At 36.0% G+C, this 17,094-nt stretch overlaps 2 protein-coding genes across 3 annotated transcripts in view; one reads left to right on the top strand and one right to left on the bottom strand.

The window, feature by feature from the left end:
* The window catches only part of LOC123679148 (midasin), a 159,712-nt gene that overhangs the window by 926 nt on the left and 141,692 nt on the right, over nucleotides 1-17,094 (top strand). Inside the window, exons 4-12 of the mRNA XM_045616568.1 lie at nucleotides 2-2,368; nucleotides 2,780-3,002; nucleotides 3,063-3,219; nucleotides 3,348-3,703; nucleotides 3,808-4,060; nucleotides 4,123-4,548; nucleotides 5,265-6,109; nucleotides 6,898-7,755; nucleotides 9,131-9,259. Coding sequence (XP_045472524.1) covers nucleotides 2-2,368; nucleotides 2,780-3,002; nucleotides 3,063-3,219; nucleotides 3,348-3,703; nucleotides 3,808-4,060; nucleotides 4,123-4,548; nucleotides 5,265-6,109; nucleotides 6,898-7,755; nucleotides 9,131-9,259 — 5,614 coding nt within the window. The remainder of the gene's footprint in view (nucleotide 1; nucleotides 2,369-2,779; nucleotides 3,003-3,062; nucleotides 3,220-3,347; nucleotides 3,704-3,807; nucleotides 4,061-4,122; nucleotides 4,549-5,264; nucleotides 6,110-6,897; nucleotides 7,756-9,130; nucleotides 9,260-17,094) is intronic.
* LOC123679149 overlaps nucleotides 12,100-17,094 on the bottom strand; it is an 89,791-nt gene continuing 84,796 nt past the window's right edge. Inside the window, exons 7-8 of one of the 2 annotated variants that reach the window (XM_045616571.1) lie at nucleotides 16,442-16,683; nucleotides 12,100-14,695 (exon numbers count right to left, since the gene is read on the bottom strand). In XM_045616571.1, the coding sequence (XP_045472527.1) occupies nucleotides 14,680-14,695; nucleotides 16,442-16,683 (258 nt within the window). In that variant the 3' untranslated portion in view covers nucleotides 12,100-14,679. The remainder of the gene's footprint in view (nucleotides 14,696-16,441; nucleotides 16,684-17,094) is intronic. The other variant, XM_045616569.1, reaches the window with a different exon arrangement.

Here is a 17,094-nt window from a genome sequence, read left to right as displayed (position 1 = left end):
GGATTACAGGATATTGTATATGCACAATCAGTAAAATGAGTGAAAAACAATCCGAACTATTTATGATGCAGTTAGTCTCTAAAGAAGTACATAACAACTTCACTTATATATTCAATGAAAAGTCTACTCTTACAAAATATGACAGTCCACATTTGGACCTTAATCCTATAGCAAATGCTTCTGTTGGAGGAATTATTCAAACGAATAATATATCTGGCATTCATATTCAAACGAAACCACACTTTTACCCCTTAGAAACATCCATAATAGAGGTGGAATCAACAAGCAATAATTTGAGAAAAATAGCTCTGGGCCTTACTTTGAACCAGGCTATTTGTCTACAAGGCCCTGTGGGCTGTGGAAAAACAACACTTGTGGAATATTTAGCAGCTAAGACGGGAAGGGTTCTCGGTAAAGACTTCATAAAAATCCAACTGGGAGATCAAATGGACAGCAAGATGCTCTTAGGAACCTACAGATGCACGGACATACCCGGTGAATTTGTTTGGCAAGCGGGTGTTTTAACACAAGCTGTGACCGAAGGTAGCTGGTTGTTGATGGAAGATATCGATTCTGCCAATATGGACATAGCATCCGTCTTAACGAATCTATTAGAAAATAAGGCTTTATCAATTCCTGGTTTTCGAGATAATGTGCCAATAACGCCTGGTTTTAAGATTTTCTTCACCCGAAGATTTTTATCTACAATTACAGGACATCATAAAAAACACTCAAACCCAATGAATCTCATGAAAAAACATCTACTACAAATTAATATCGATCCATTCACGTTAGCTGAACTGAAAAAGATCGTGGTTGAGAAACATTTTGAATTCCGATTTATCACAGACAAATTAGTAGAAGTTTATAGGTTATTTTCAGAGGACAATCAGCATGGCGCACAAATGAGTAGAGGTTCAAGATTGATTTCAACAAGAGATTTTTTCAAATGGTGCTCTAGAGCTATCATTGGTTTCAACCCTAAAAGCCAAGAGAGTGCTTTGAAAGTACTTCAAGATGCCATTGATATTTTCTGCTGTGCGCATCCAGACCCACAGGAAGCCATTAATTTAGCAAGACAAATCAGTACCCTGCTGGGTATAGTGAATCAGAAAGCAGAGTTCTTTTATCAACTGTACAAACCGGTTATTGAGTCAACTACGACTTCTTTTATTGCCGGTAGGGCTTCAATGACTAAAAATATGAACCAGTACGTTCAACACTTGACTTACACGTTTACTAGACCATCAGCAGTTTTGCTGGAAAGAATCATGTGTTGCGTGAATTCTTCCGAACCAGTATTATTAGTTGGTGAAACTGGTACAGGTAAAACATCTACAGTACAATACCTTGCAAGTGTCATCGGCAAAAAACTAGTTGTTATTAACATGAATCAACAATCGGACTCTGCAGATTTACTTGGGGGGTTCAAACCAGTCGATTTGAAATATGTCATAACTCCTTTGAAGAAGGAATTCGACAAAGTGTTCTTCGATTACTATAAGGTGGGACCTAATAAGAAATATTTGGATCACATAGAACGCCTTTTCAATAATGAAAAATGGTCTGAACTAGTGTCTGCAATGAAGATTAGTTACCAAGCTGCCATTACTAATTTGGATAAATCTATGCCTAGTGGTAGCAGAAAACGTCTGTCTCAAGAGTCTGCAGACTCCGATAAGGATAAGAAAAAAGAAGAGATGAGATCCCGTTGGTCAAGTATTGGTCAGAAAATCGAGAAATTGAATGTTCAACTCAAGCAGAAAACAGCCCTAGCTTTTGCTTTTATCGAAGGTACTTTAGTCAAGGCTATTCAAAAAGGGTATTGGGTTTTGTTAGACGAAATCAATTTAGCAAACGCTGAAACATTAGAATGCTTGTCTGGCTTATTGGAAGGCTCTAACGGATCTTTATGTCTGATGGAAAGAGGAGACAAAGAGCCTATTACAAGACATCCCGACTTCACTTTATTCGCCTGCATGAACCCCTCCACCGATGTTGGCAAGAGGGATCTACCTGCAGGTCTACGAAATCGTTTTACAGAATTCTTTGTGCATGAATTGACTGAAAAAAATGATCTGCTTCACTTGGTTGTGAGTTACATCCAAAATTTGTCTTTCAAAGAGAAAGCTCTGAATAGGATTGTCGATTTTTACCTGAAGGTGAGAAAAGAGGCAGAAACCAATCTTCTCGATGGAGTTGGACACAAACCGCACTTTTCTCTGAGATCACTTTGCAGAGCTTTGAATATCGCATCAAAAAATCCTTGCGGCATGATGAAAAGGAGCTTATTTGAGGCATTTAGTTTGAGTTTTTTGACACAATTGGATGCAGAGTCTTATAAGGTTGTGCAAGAGATGATTGTTAAGTAAGTAATTTCTCATCCTTCTTACAGGCTCTACTAGCTTAAAACTAACATATATTTCCATTTATTAAATTGAACAAGTACATGTAGATCTACCTTACCCACAGATCTACCTCAAACATAGATCTATCTTACCCATAGATCTACCTCACCCATAGATTTATCTTGCACACAGATCTACTTTTTGCAAAATTAATTTTTCTCTGGTCTTGTTGGGTTGTTATAATTCTAGAAAGACTTTCAAAATTTACAGATTTTTTAAACCCAAAAGTAGTCTTGGAAGTAATTTAGTTCTTGTGGATTGTCCTGGCTTTGGCAAGCCGCACTCCTATGGCCCTGGAGGCCTAGTTGGATACTTTTTTATGGAGTGCTGCAAATCCCTCCCATATTTTATTAATGTGATTATTCTTTCAGGTATCTTGTTGAAAAAAATGAATTCAAAGCTGTTCTCAACCAACCAATACCTAAACCCGATACCCGTGTTGCATCTTTTGTTCAGTTTGAAGGGTACTGGGTTCAACAAGGAAATTTGGAATGTGCAATCCCTGACAATTATATTCTCACAGATTATGTAAGAAAAAATTTGAAAGATTTGGTCAGGGTTGTATCCATTGGAAAGTTGCCAGTATTGTTACAGGTTTGTGAAAGAAATTATTTGAAATTTTCATGACAAAATGATGATTTTCTGTCTTTCTAGGGAGATACTTCGGTTGGAAAAACCAGTCTGATAACATATTTGGCCAAAGCTAGCGGTAATAAGTGTGTGAGAATAAACAACCATGAACACACAGATTTACAGGAGTACATAGGATCTTATGTAGCAGATATTAACGGAAAACTAGTTTTTAGAGAAGGTGAGTACTGTAGTTTAAATATGAATCAATTATTTTTATGTAACTTTTCATTCATGCTATTCATCCATTTTCCTATTTTGGGAAATTCCGAGGACTTGTAATAACAGCTATCAAATGAAAATTTTCAGGTCTGCTGGTAGAAGCAATGCGTCAGGGCCATTGGATTATACTCGATGAGTTGAATTTGGCCCCTACAGATGTGTTGGAGGCTCTGAACAGAGTTCTAGACGATAACAGAGAGCTTTTCATTCCTGAAACTCAGCAAGTGGTCAAAGCTCACCAGAATTTCATGCTCTTCGCTACCCAAAATCCTCCTGGAGCTTATGGTGGTAGAAAAATGCTATCAAGGGCTTTCAGGAATAGGTTTGTAGAACTACATTTCACCGAAATTCCACCTAAGGAACTAGAGTTCATCTTGCATAAAAGATGTCAAATAGCTCCTTCTTACGCTAAAAAGATGATCAGTGTGATGACAGATTTGCAGGTGAGATTTTTATTTATTATACAGGTCTAGCAACCAAAAAAAAACAAAAAGGATTTGATATAAACATAGAAAAAGATAATAACAATACAATACAATATTTACAGACAAGGAGACGTGGTTCTGCGGCATTTGCTGGCAAACAAGGTTTCATGACACTTCGAGACCTCTTCCGTTGGGGAGAAAGATATAGGTTAGCTGAGAATTCAAGTAAACTGTATGATTGGGACCAGCATCTGGCTGATGAAGGCTATCTAGTTTTGGCTGGTAGAGTCAGGAAGATAGAAGAAAAACAGGAAATTATCACTGTACTTCAAGATCATTTGAAGAGGAAAGTGATCCCAGACAATTTGTTCACTTGTAAGTAGTCAGATTTAGGCCTATCTTGTTTATCCAATCTATAATTGATTCTTATATTTCAGTGTCATCATCTACTTCGTCGGTCACTAAAAAAATACTGGAAGATATTTATGAGAACAAGAAGAAGAATACAAACATTGTGTGGACTTTTAGCATGCGTCAGTTGGCTGTACTGGTAGCTAAAGCCATCCAGTTCAAAGAACCTGTTTTATTGGTTGGTGAAACTGGTGGTGGTAAAACAACTGTATGCAAAGTTATAGCTGATAATAACAGACAAGATTTGGTTACTGTGAATTGCCATATGCACACCGAAAGTAGCGATTTCATTGGTGGACTGAGGCCTGTAAGGAATCATGAGGACAGTGATCGTTTGTTTGAATGGGTCAATGGCCCCTTGATTCAAGCCATGGAGAAAGGATGCGTGTTTTTAGCGGATGAGATATCACTAGCTGATGACAGTGTGCTTGAAAGACTTAATTCACTCTTAGGTATGTGGCATCTTTTTGATACAACGAAGACAATAGGATCTTTAGTGATGAATTGTTGAATATAATAGCAGAATATTCCAATAGCCCAATAGACTAGATGACAGATTTTGAAATACCCTCTTATATTACCTAAAAGAATCTTATTTCGGCACTAAACTAAAGTTTTGAGGCAAATTATGGCACCTAAATTGAATCTAGCGCAAAAACGCTCATAAGCGGCACTTATGACGTAATATTTGAGTGAACCTTCGCATAATCTTTCATTGTGTATTTTGTGACTATACTGAATGAAGAAAGTCAACAAATTGATTTTGGTTCATGTTAATCACTAAATAATGCAAAAATATCTATTGAAATGCCAGTAGTAATAACAACAAAACTTAAATGCGACACAAGATAAGATTAAATCAAAGGCATAGAATAAAATATTATACTATGTCCATGGGTTATACTTATATATGACGCAATTCACACTGATTAGTGTTTCATGTAACAGAGTGATTTTTCTATTTTAAACTTTGATTTTATTGGAAATCTTATTAATCTCAATGTTTTAATTGAAGCGGAGTCATTTTTTAGAACCCCTTTATATATTATTCTTTTAGACCATTAGTTCTTGATTCTTCAATACTGTCATCTAGTATTTTCTCTAAGTCCTTCTCATATTCCTATTTATTCATGATGTAAGACCTAATAAATAAATTTTCCTCATTTAGAACCGGAAAGGTGTTTGCTGCTTGCGGAGAAAGGAACTGATATTAACAATGCAGATACATCAGAATTGATCAAAGCCCACAATGATTTCTATTTTATTGGTACTATGAATCCTGGTGGAGATTTTGGTAAAAAAGAACTGTCTCCTGCTTTGAGAAATCGTTTCACAGAGATCTGGTGCGAACCTTGCACCATTAGAGAAGATTTGATAGAAATAATCGAGGCTAATATCGGAGAGGGCGTAGGTTTTGGGAATCAAGAGGATGGTTCTAGTGGTATCGGAAAGAGGATACTTGATTTCATTGAATGGTTTAAAAGTAACGTTGACATAGGAAAGAAATTCACGATTAGTATCAGAGATATCTTGACTTGGGTGAATTTCATCAATACCTGTTCGAAATCTGTGGAAATTCATGAAGCCTACGTTCATGGCGCCAGTTTAACATTTTTGGATAGCTTCGGGTCTGGTGTTACATCCGGAGATAATTTGAAAGCGTTGGAAATATTCAAGAATACTTGTCTAGAGGTTTTGAACAAACAAATGGTAAAAATGGGATTCCCGGAAGTGAATGTCAGCCAGGACAATCTTAAAATCAAGATACATGGATGCCAATTCGGCATTATACCCTTCTTTATTGACTTGGGCAATCAGAGTAATGTTAAGGGTGAATTCTTCTTCAATGCTCCTACTACACTTTTGAATTGTTTGAGGGTATTGAGAGGTATGCAGCTCCATAAGGCCATTTTGTTAGAAGGCAGTCCAGGAGTGGGGAAAACCAGCCTTGTAACAGCCTTGGCTCAGTTCTCAGGACATAAGATTTTCCGAATAAATTTGTCTGACCAAACGGTAAGTACCTAATTTGTACATTTAGATTTCCTTGTTGAGTGAAATTTACAGTTTTCTTGGAAGTTATTCTTGTTACTTATTGAATCGTTTTGCCAAATTGCTAATTAAATGATATTTGAGGGCTACGTATACTGTTTGGAAAAACCAATTGGCTATTTGACATTATAGAAAATTTGGCCTATTTATTGGCATCGTCATAGATTAAAGTTTCAAGTAAGATTTACATCTATTTGAAAAAAAAAGAATGTTATCAAATTGGTAATGAAGCCAATATACGATGATGTCAATTTGAGTAAACACGTGTGTTATTTGCATTTTCGTTCCTTTGATTAATTAATTAAATTCAGTGTTTTTCTGAAAATTTCAATATTTTTCTCAATGAAATATGCTAGTTATTATGAGAGTATGAATAGTAGAAGGGTAATTGAAATTTTAGAGCATTTAAAAAATTAAATTCTAACCTCAGTCGGATTACAATAGGAAAAATGTGATGAATCAAATTAATCTTCACAATAAAATATTATTGGACCATAATAAATTCATCACTTAGATCTTAGATCAAATTGATCGCCACCAAAGAAAACAGTTGAATTAATAATGAAAATAAAAGTTTTCATATATAGCATTTGACGTGACGTCATCAATGACGTACCAGTGACCAGTTCAAGGAATTCTGCTGGTTTATAAATAATTTTTTATGTACATAAATTTTTTTCTGCGTATAATTTGCATTGATCCGTTTCAACTATAATGAATAGGAATTTAGAATGTTATCTTTGATGTTTTAGGACATATCAGATCTTTTTGGTGCTGATTTACCGGTAGAAGGAGGAACTGGTGGTCAGTTCTCTTGGAAAGACGGACCTTTACTTCAGGCGTTAAAACAAGGCCATTGGGTACTGTTGGACGAACTGAATTTGGCATCTCAATCGGTGCTGGAAGGTTTGAATGCCTGCTTAGATCACAGAGGAGAAATCTTCATACCCGAGTTGGGTAAAACATTCCAAGTCAAGGAAGGAACAAGGTTCTTCGCCGCCCAAAATCCTCTGAAACAAGGTGGTTCCAGGCGTGGTTTACCCCAATCGTTCCTGAACAGATTTATTCAAGTATATATCGATACTCTAACTGATAAAGATCTTCATTTCATATTGAGCAAACAATTTTCGAAAATACCGAACGAAACTATAACGAAAATGATCGAATTCAACGTTTTATTAGACGATCAGTTGTCTGGACATAAGTTTGGCAACAGGGGTGCCCCATGGGAGTGCAATTTGAGAGATTTAACGCGTTGGTGTGAGGCTACCATTTATCACCAAAAGATGAATAGAACTGAAACAGATAGCGATTTCTACCCTGAGAATTTGGTCAGTTTATTGTATGCTGATAGAATGAGAACGTTAGCGGACAAAGAAAAAGTTTACGAGATCTTCAAGCAGGTTTTCGGTTGTGATATTGGAGGAACCAAGCCAATTTTCTATTTTAACCAAAAGGGTGCCTATTTTGGTGATGTCCACCTGAATAAAGACCCATTGGGCGAGATGCAAATTCAAGGTGATGGTTCAGATTGTCTTGTATTGAGAAACCAGTTGCCAGTGCTTAGAAGTCTTTCCTACTGTGTCAATTTAGGATGGATGAGTATTTTGGTGAGTGTTGATTCATAATTACTTTTAATTTTGAAATTTTTGAATTTATGGTACAATTTTAGTTTTTTCATGATATTCTTTGAATTACTTTCTTCATTTAAGAAGCACTTTGGTCTGATTAGTCAGTACCCTTACATTCTATCAAGGAAATTTATCACTCAAAAGGCCTACTTGAAGAGATTTTTATTGCTAAGTTGGCAAGTTGTCTTTCATACTTACGAGGAGTTTGGATGTCATCAGTCTTTAGGTTTGTTCACATTCATCCATTAAGTGCTTTGGTTTATTGTTTCCAGTAAAAAATTTTAAACCTCCATTGAAATTTTTGCAGTTTACATTTTCAGTGGCGTACCCAAGGAAGGGGGGATAAGGGGGATATAAAAATGCACCTTTTATTCCAATTCAAGGGATTATAAGGAAATACTTGAAATACATGTTTGAATACAAAGAGTTCATTACGATAATTCTATAGGAAAAAGTTTTTAGCATTTGTGTCAAATTATTGTTTTAAATAAGAGAGTATAAAAAGTTATAAACCATTAAGTTAATATGGATTTGCATAAACCAAAAGCCACTAGCATTGAAATCAAACATCTTGATTCAAGTATTATGGTGGGCAAGTAGATGGACAATCTTTTCTTGAAAACAGTATTTGTTTCTAATAAAGGATGAACAATCCCATTTTCTTAGCAATGAATTAATTCATATTCTTGTTTATCAACAAAAAATGTACTTAGAATTATATTCTTGTGTTGATTGGCATTTTATATTCTTGAAACGTGAATAATCTTCCGTATCTTGAAAGAAATTAATTAAATTCAGTATTAACATTAACTTAATTAATCAAATTATTAGAAATTGCATAGTAAGAACGGTATCATTTAAATCGAGATACATCATAATGCTAAGTGTAGATTATTGAATAGTCCAAAAAAAAACTGTTAGTTGTTCATTCAATTTGATAACTTGATCAAAATAATCGAATTTGTTAAGTATATAAACAAGATCAAAATTTTCAAAAGCAGCCACTAGAAACCGTTAACAATGTAGTTTAACACTGACTAGTATCGAAAATTAATTGAAAATATTCGAATTTTGACTGAGAGACTACCTCGGTAGTACAGTGGACTGAAGAGTTGACTGTAGTGCCGAAGGTACCGGGTTCGAATCCTGGCTAGGTCATGGATGTTGTGCATGTCTGGTGGTGGTTTATGAATTCGGTAGAGTAATTGTGTAGATGGTCTAAGTAGCCAAGCACATATAAAGGGGAAAAAAAAAGTACAGAGACGAAATGTTTTGATAATAAGAAAATAAGTTACGTATAAAAACCCTTGGATCTTCGACTATATTCATTATTAATTTATCGTGTTTTTCCCAGGTTGGCAGTTCCGGTTGCGGCAAGAGCAGCGTGGTGCGAACCCTCGCGAACGTCGTTGGAAAAACCCTGAAAACTTTCCCGGTCACCTCGGCTATGGACACCACGGATATTCTCGGAGGATTTGAACAGGTAAGTGGTTTTCGAGCCTTCTGAGTTTTATTTCGGGGAGTTTCATCATCGCAACGCATTAGCGGCGACTTCGTGCCTGGGGAGTCGTGTTTTCCCCGGGAACCTATTCGGATTTTTCCCTTGGAGTTCGGGAAAACCGCGTAGTTCAGCGTGCTTTATAGCGGAGCTTAATGGGTCATCTCTCAGGTAGGGAAGGATGTACAGGGTGGGCAAATAAGCGAGGTAAGCAGGTATATCTCAGGATCCACTCATCGTAGAGACTTGCGGTAAAATTTTTTACCACTAAAGCGTACAAGAAAACATGCTAGAAATTGTTTTGAAGTCCATACCTCTACTGCTAGAGGGCGGAATAGCTATCGTCGAGTAGAAAAATGAATTTTACTCGAAAATGTTTCTTATGAAGTTGAAGAAAATATATCATCACTGTAATCCTTGTAAAATTCTCCATCTTTTTGAATTTCCACTTTCGATTTTACGACATCAAATAAGGGTACGGGAAATGGAGAAATCTGACTGATTGAAATGACTGTACCTTCAGTTTGGCTCAACATTTTTGAGCAAATTAGATCTCGTCTAAGAGATAATATCTTGTTGATTGAGGACAAAATATACTCATGATAAATTTTTGCTGCTTTCGATAGGGAGCGCTAAGTCAGAAGTTCGTTGTTTTGTTCATTTTATTCCGAAATTTCAAATGTAATGATAGGATTTTCTTAACAGAAACAGAAATTCCATCAAATTTGCATGGACAAACCTGAAGGTCGCAAAGCGATAGTTTCAGGCGTTCTGAAGTTATGGCCGAAAGTTAGGCGGGCACTAACTCAATCGTAATCGTCAAAAATAAGCCTGAAAGCTTCACATTTCAAGCAAAGAACGTCATGCTAAGAGGCTTCAATAGTGTCAAACATCTGTCAGAAATCATACCAGAAATAGAAATTAAACCAGACCGGAGAAACTCCTGGAGTAATAATAGGTTCTAACGTCACGAGAATATTTTCGCGTTTCAGCATGAAACAAAAAAACCTTCGTCGACAAGCGAAAGGTATTAGCATCCCCATTCACTCTGCGCGACAAACACGTTCATAATTCACGAAGAGGTAGAGCAAGTTTGGAAGTATTGTAGTTCTCGGGAATTTGTCATTCGCCGCCTACCGGCGTCGTCGCGATATATAAATTGGGAGAACGCTGAGAATTTATGGACGACAGTCTGGAACGACTGTGTCACAGGAGCGAGAAGAAAAAGCAGGGCGATCGATCTGACGGAAAAAACATATTTGTTTTGGTCTAGTCCGGGGCTTCACGTGGTCGCAAGGCTCGACGCCACACTAATTCGATCGTTAGAACTACTTTCACTTTGTGAAGGCGGGGGAAACCCAGTATCCAGTAAAAGGGAGTATTTTCGATTCGATTACAATGATCTAATAATAACAATAATAAGTAGACATCAGCGCGTAGAGAGAGAGAAATTGACTGCAACATAGGAGAGAGACGTATGACGGTTGCATCAGCTGACCGCAGTCACAACATAGTTTTGATTCGTTCTACATATTTAACTAGTCAATACTACCCTATCATTGGTTGAAATTCATCTCCTCAAGGTCACGTAGGCGGAGCTCAACCCATTTCTCTTTAATGTTGTGAGATCATTCGATTTGCAAATTTGAATATTTGGAATCCGATATTTTTCCTTATTGTCGAATTTATAATAAGCAGAATATTTATTTTTCTGTATCTATCTGTTCAAGGTTTGGCAACTTTTGCTCTCCTAGTGTCATTGATTGTTTCACGTCGTTTGGCGCGCTTGAAGTTTGTTTTCTGAATTTCTGATATATTTAAGTATTTATTTCGATATATTTTGATCTAATATGACACGTTTATTTACTATGGACCATAAATAGTGTGTTCTTTGTGGAGAAACTCGCGAATTGAGTGAAATATCTTATCACTGATATGTTTTCATTTCCGCGCGCTTCATGTCAAATTTGATAGTTTATGTTGGGTACAAAATTTGCTCACTGAAAATGACATATGCTCACACTATCTATGTTTATTACTCTGAGAGGTTGACCAACACAATTTTATGTGATATTACTCAAATAAGGAGGGACAGTATGTAACGCCAGAATCCCGTCTAACAAAAATTTCTTTATTCTAACCTACTATAATAAAAAAAATAAAAGAAACCAATTGATATTTTCTCTTTTTCTTTACTTCCGATACAAAGAATCGTCTCCGTAGAACAGAAATATTCTAGTTTCCTGAAATTGTAATTGAAAATCAAGTATTTCGGTTACCCTACTATTCTTTTAAATTCGACTTTATCGGAACGTGGTGTTCACAACACCACTACAGCGCTAATCTTTCCTTGAAATAAAAATAATCAAATCCCACACTATTGTGGTTAACTTCAAGGATCAAGCACAGCATCCATCCAGTAATAAATCTATATAAAAGATTTCAATCTGGTTATTCGATACCCATGCTCGATTATTTTCGACCATTGTCCATTTTCGAGCAGTATATTTAAATTCGAACGTTACAGTGTATATTAAAAGACCTATCAATCTAAGGCTTGTATGGAATTTTTGTTATATTGTCTATAATACTGAAACGTGATGTTTTTTGTGATTTCACTCAATATTTTTTTGCTTGTATAATTTTGTATCAATACAAAAACTAATAATATTAATCTCCCCTTAATTTAACAAACCATAAACATTAACCTCAAAAAAATTCTCCTTTATCAGTATGAAAAATTTGATTTATTTGAAAATTACTTGTGAAATTTGTACTTACCTTCATAAAAGCTGCATACTGATAGGGAAAAAATAAGCAATTCGTGGTGTCGATTCATTTATTGTTTCTACAATGGGTGCATGAAGGATCCTGAAAAATGTAGGTGCTCAAAAATCAGAATTTTTTTTCATCTAGTTGAAACTAACACATCGAGATTTTCTGTCACATATCTAGCACCTCCAAATTGAACTGAAATTAGCAATTATTTTTTACAACTAGTAATTCGTGATCATCTATACAATTTGACAATAATTCCGTATTTTCAGTCAAGTAGTAAAATAATGAGTTTACAGTTAATAGAATATGATTCTCCTTTATTTTTATCACCTTATTTTATCAATAATGACGTTTTTTTTAAATCACTATATAAGATCAATTCCTGATTTAGGCGGTGGCAAGTTTACTTTTGAAGAAGTGATATCTTTCGTTGGTTTTTGGCCTCAAGTTTTAATCGTGTTCTTGGTTCAGTTGGTGGATACATTCTATATTTTTCTAGGCAAAAATGCAGAATAATCCATCCGTAATTTTTCTTAATTATGTCTTTTTAATATAGAACGTATGTTAACTAGACTATTACGTTGAATTTTTACATTAGAGAATTTCTTGGTTATCTTTATTTATCGTTTCATCATAGGTACGGTTTTTTCATCTTGTTCTTTTTATAAAGAGTATTAACTACAGATACACTAACAGTGGATCTTCACACAAATACCTAAACATTGATTCATCCATCTTTTCCACAAAGTTTCGCCTTTGTGTTGCTGTACTAGAATTAAACGAAAATTAATTTAGAAGTTCTAACTTTGAATATATTCAAGTGATTTCCATTCCTAGCGCTCGATATTTCTGAAGTTTGCCTGGGGTTGTTCAATATGCAGAGCAGAAACAACCAAGTATAAGTAATTTTGAAGCGAAGTCTAAATGACTCGTAAATAAAATGAAGATTTTGTTATGAATCGCGTGGTAGGCTGGGTAGGAAGTATATTAGTTTGATATATCGTTGTCTGGTTCATTAATTTCGTCGTAGCGTGCCATCAAACTTTTCTACTGCTATTTTGCAGGATTAATGAAGTGGGTTCCAAAATTTTCTTCCATGAATAATATTTTGTATAAAATAAAAACGAGGGCGATGAAAGCGTATTTTTTTAAGTACCAACTTTACCATCTTGTAATACTGCAGATCATTGGCGAAGACCACAATATGTGATAAGTTCGAAAATTGTATGACAAAAAAATTGTGGTTTCGTTCTTTTGTCAGCTCTAAACATGGTTTTATGTACATTTCTATTGATTATATCAGCGTATCCTCATCATATTATTTTCTTGCTTGTTAAGATGGATTTAGTTAAGGTAATTTCAACTTCGAAAATGTTCTATGTTCATGAAAATTGTATATCTGTGTTTTTATAGGAATAAAGATAAAAATGAGAAGGGAAGAGAAGGTCGCCTGTAGCAAGCATAACGCTTTTTCCTTACGTGTCGATTTCTGTCGGTTTACTTATATCGCAGGCCACTTTAAGGATATTCTTCTATTGAATTTATGTTCTGCTCAAGAAAGCCCAGTATCTCTTCGTCCTAGAACTTCGAGTACCCTTTACTCAATAATTCAGTGTCATAACTAAATTAGTAGAAAAAAAGTTCATCTTGTTCAATTATTTTTATCTGAGTACTTCGTAGAGTCGATTTACTTTCAGAAAATACTCCCAGTACGCGAATACAATAATTTCAATTATAAATTATAAAGGTTAAATGCCTTCATGAAGGCAATTAATATGAATACCAAAATAATTATGTCATCATTGCGCCGAAACCTTCATTATTTTATATATCTTTCCGATATATACTTTTTTCTCTAGAAATACAATTTCAAATTGACAAAAGTTTACAATCAAATCAAACAATTTCAACATGTAGCCATAGATCTCCTTCTCTCTTACTCTTCTGTGAAATAGGTATACAAATCAACACAATAGAAATAAAATGTTTATTTTTCTTTTAGTTGATTCTGATATTTGTCAATTTGGAATAGTATTTCCGAACAAAAGAGTTTTTATCGAAATTATTGATCAAATAGTGAAGATTTTGGTACGATGATGTCATAATTTTGATATTTATAATTTTAATGATCATTCTATATGTTTTATCCAAGTATCTACAAATGAGTACTTTGAGTACCCTGTAGTGAGTACTTCAGTTTTCCACGAGTGCAAAATCATAATTTCGCCTTCAATTATTTTGCCGAGTACTTTCGATACGAGTATAATTGACTCGAGTACCCTATCCTCAGTGTTTCGAGTACTTGACACATTTTCGTGTATTAATCTCTAGAGAACCGCCCATCTCCGTTTAAGGTATTTATATTGTTTTGCAGTTTGTACTTTTTCAATATCAGTACTTTTAATTCCAGTGTCCGTTGACATTTCGTTACTTTTCTCGACTTAACAACTGTCCACTTTATTGAGGTACCTACAAACTAAAGAACACAACCGGCTCCCTCTAGATCCTGGTCGAGCGGTCCCAGTCCGGATGCTAGTCGCTCTCCTGAGGAGATCCCGTCAGGTCCGGACTCAGCTCTCCTCCGGCTATCTGGATCATCCCGTCCATAGGATCTTGGGACCATAGGCTCAGATCGGCGTCTCCCTGAAATTTGTACAGATTAATATTATGCTGAAGGCTTTCACTTCCGGATTTTCACAAATTTTAAAAAGTTCCGGGCATTCTAGTCCTGGTCTAATCAGGGTTTTACCTGACGTTGGATCCTACTACATCACCAGAGGTTTTTATAAGGCCAATTGAAAAGTCCCCGGTCTGATGCACAGATGGCGGTGCTAGTATTAAACCCATTTGATTTTCAGTTAGTACCAACCTTCAAACGATACGTGTCAAAATTTGACAGCAGTCCGACCATTAGTTTGTAAGATATTGCGTTGTGAGTGTAGCTACTTTTGTTATTTAGAAAAGATAAAAAAAAAAGTGTTTCGTGTGCTGATAAAATATTGCTTTTTGATGGGAAACATTACAGTTGAAGCAAAATCTTGGGTTGATGAAGAGTTTCCGGGGTCTGCACCAGGAAAATCAACCATCATTGATTGGCATGCTGAGTTTAAACGTGGTGAAAAGACGGCGAACGCAGTGGACGCCCAAAAGAGGCTGTCACCGACGAAAAAATCAAAAAAGTTCACAAAATAATTTTGAATGACCGTAAAGTGAAGTTGATCGAGATAGTAGACATTGTGAAGATATCATCTGAACGTGTACATCATATCATTCACGAATATTTGTCCATGAGAAAGCTGTGTGCAAAATGGATGCCGCGCGAGCTCACAATCGATCAAAAGCAATAATGTGTTAATGATTCTGAGCAGTGTTTGAAGCTGCTAAAGTGTAATAAACCCGAATTCCACGGTTCCAAGGTCATGCTCAGCATTCGGTGTGACCAGCTCGGCTTAGTGTATTATGAGTTGTTGAAACTGACTGAAAAAATCACAGACGATCGTTATCGAACGCATTTAATGCGTATTAACCTTATCAGGAAGGATCAACTAATTCGGAGAAATTTACTATCGAGTTTCAATATATGTCCGTTTAACCTTCAAAGATGATGTAGACGAAACGTCAGCTAAAAAACCAATTAGTCCACGGCTAGAAAGCTTGAAATGTTGTAACGCAGTTGTCAAGTTAATGTAAATAATTCTTAAAAATTTTAATTTATAAACAAGGCATTATTTTTCACAGGCGCCTATTTTTTTTGATTCGCAACTAAGATGTTAGAAAATACTAGTGTTTTATTTGTAGATTTTCATCAAGAGTGGCAACTCGAATTTGGGATGGTCGATTCTTCTCTTTTCTTTCCTAGGTGGCGCTTCTCAATGAACTATCGAAAGTACTTGGAATATTCTTAGAATTCAAGAAGGCTGGTCTCTTCATAAATTGCGAGTTTCATCTGAAACTTCGTCAATATTGGATGGGCACACCAGTGTTTCTAGCCATCTCAATCGCAACCATTTTGAAATTATCAATCACATGAGCTTATCAATAAAAATTAGAAGGAACATATCCTGTTATAAAATTCAGTTCCAGCATTCTTATCGAGGTTAGGCAAGTATTACGAAAAATAACGTACGATGCACAAGTATAAACGCCTTAAAATACTCACAATGTTGCTTTTCTCTCAACCACGTTAACCTAACCTATGCACTCTTTATGCAATGGTAATAGTTCGAACCGAAAGACCATAGAATAATCTTCAAGCGAACCACGAACGAAATTCGATGTTTTTCTTCTTCTTCTTCATGGAACCGACATCCCTGCGCGTCGATTAACCGTATTCCTAATCTTAGAATTAGAAATAAGGGTAACGTAAACATGCCGGTGTACACCACTTACATATAATATTTAATTACCATAGAGCTATCTGGGTGGGCGGTGGATGGCAGGGGCGGTTTGAGCAGAGATATATCTGCTGTCCTTGGAGGGCTAGGGGGTGGGGGTACGTTGGCCGGAGGCCCCAACCAGACTGGTATCCAGCCGCAGCAGAGGTCAAGGGTGGCGCGTCTCAGGCCTCGGTGCAGGACCATGAAGAGCGTGGGGTTCACGATGGCGTGCAGGTATGATATGTGGAGGGTGATCTGGAAAGAAAAAACTGTATTCTTCGTTATTTGTATGCAGGGTGTCCCGTAACTCATGCGGCCATAGTGTAATCTTCTCATTTCGACCTTTAGTCTCCTTTGTTGCTCTATGAATGATGAGTTATGGGACACTCTGTAAAATGCTGGAGGTTTTCAAGACAGGATTGGTCTGATTCTGGACTTTCCAGTCGTTGTCTTATCGGTTTTTCATATGGTGTTTCGCCTAGAATTGTGATGAGTTTCTTCAAAGGTTTTCTGAATAGAAGACAATGGATTACACCGAACTGAAGTTTTTTCCTCTTGGTGAACTATTACTGGAGCCCTGCGCTCTTGTTTTTGACGTCTTGGTCCTAATGTTCGTTTGTATAACCATTGGACAAAAATGTTCATCGAGCTTCCATTCTTAATGCT

This window comes from Harmonia axyridis, chromosome 4 (genome assembly GCF_914767665.1).
Source record: "Harmonia axyridis chromosome 4, icHarAxyr1.1, whole genome shotgun sequence".
Taxonomy (NCBI): domain Eukaryota; kingdom Metazoa; phylum Arthropoda; class Insecta; order Coleoptera; family Coccinellidae; genus Harmonia; species Harmonia axyridis.
The sequence above is the reverse complement of the archived record's forward strand: the minus strand, read 5'-3'. Positions and strand labels throughout refer to the sequence as shown.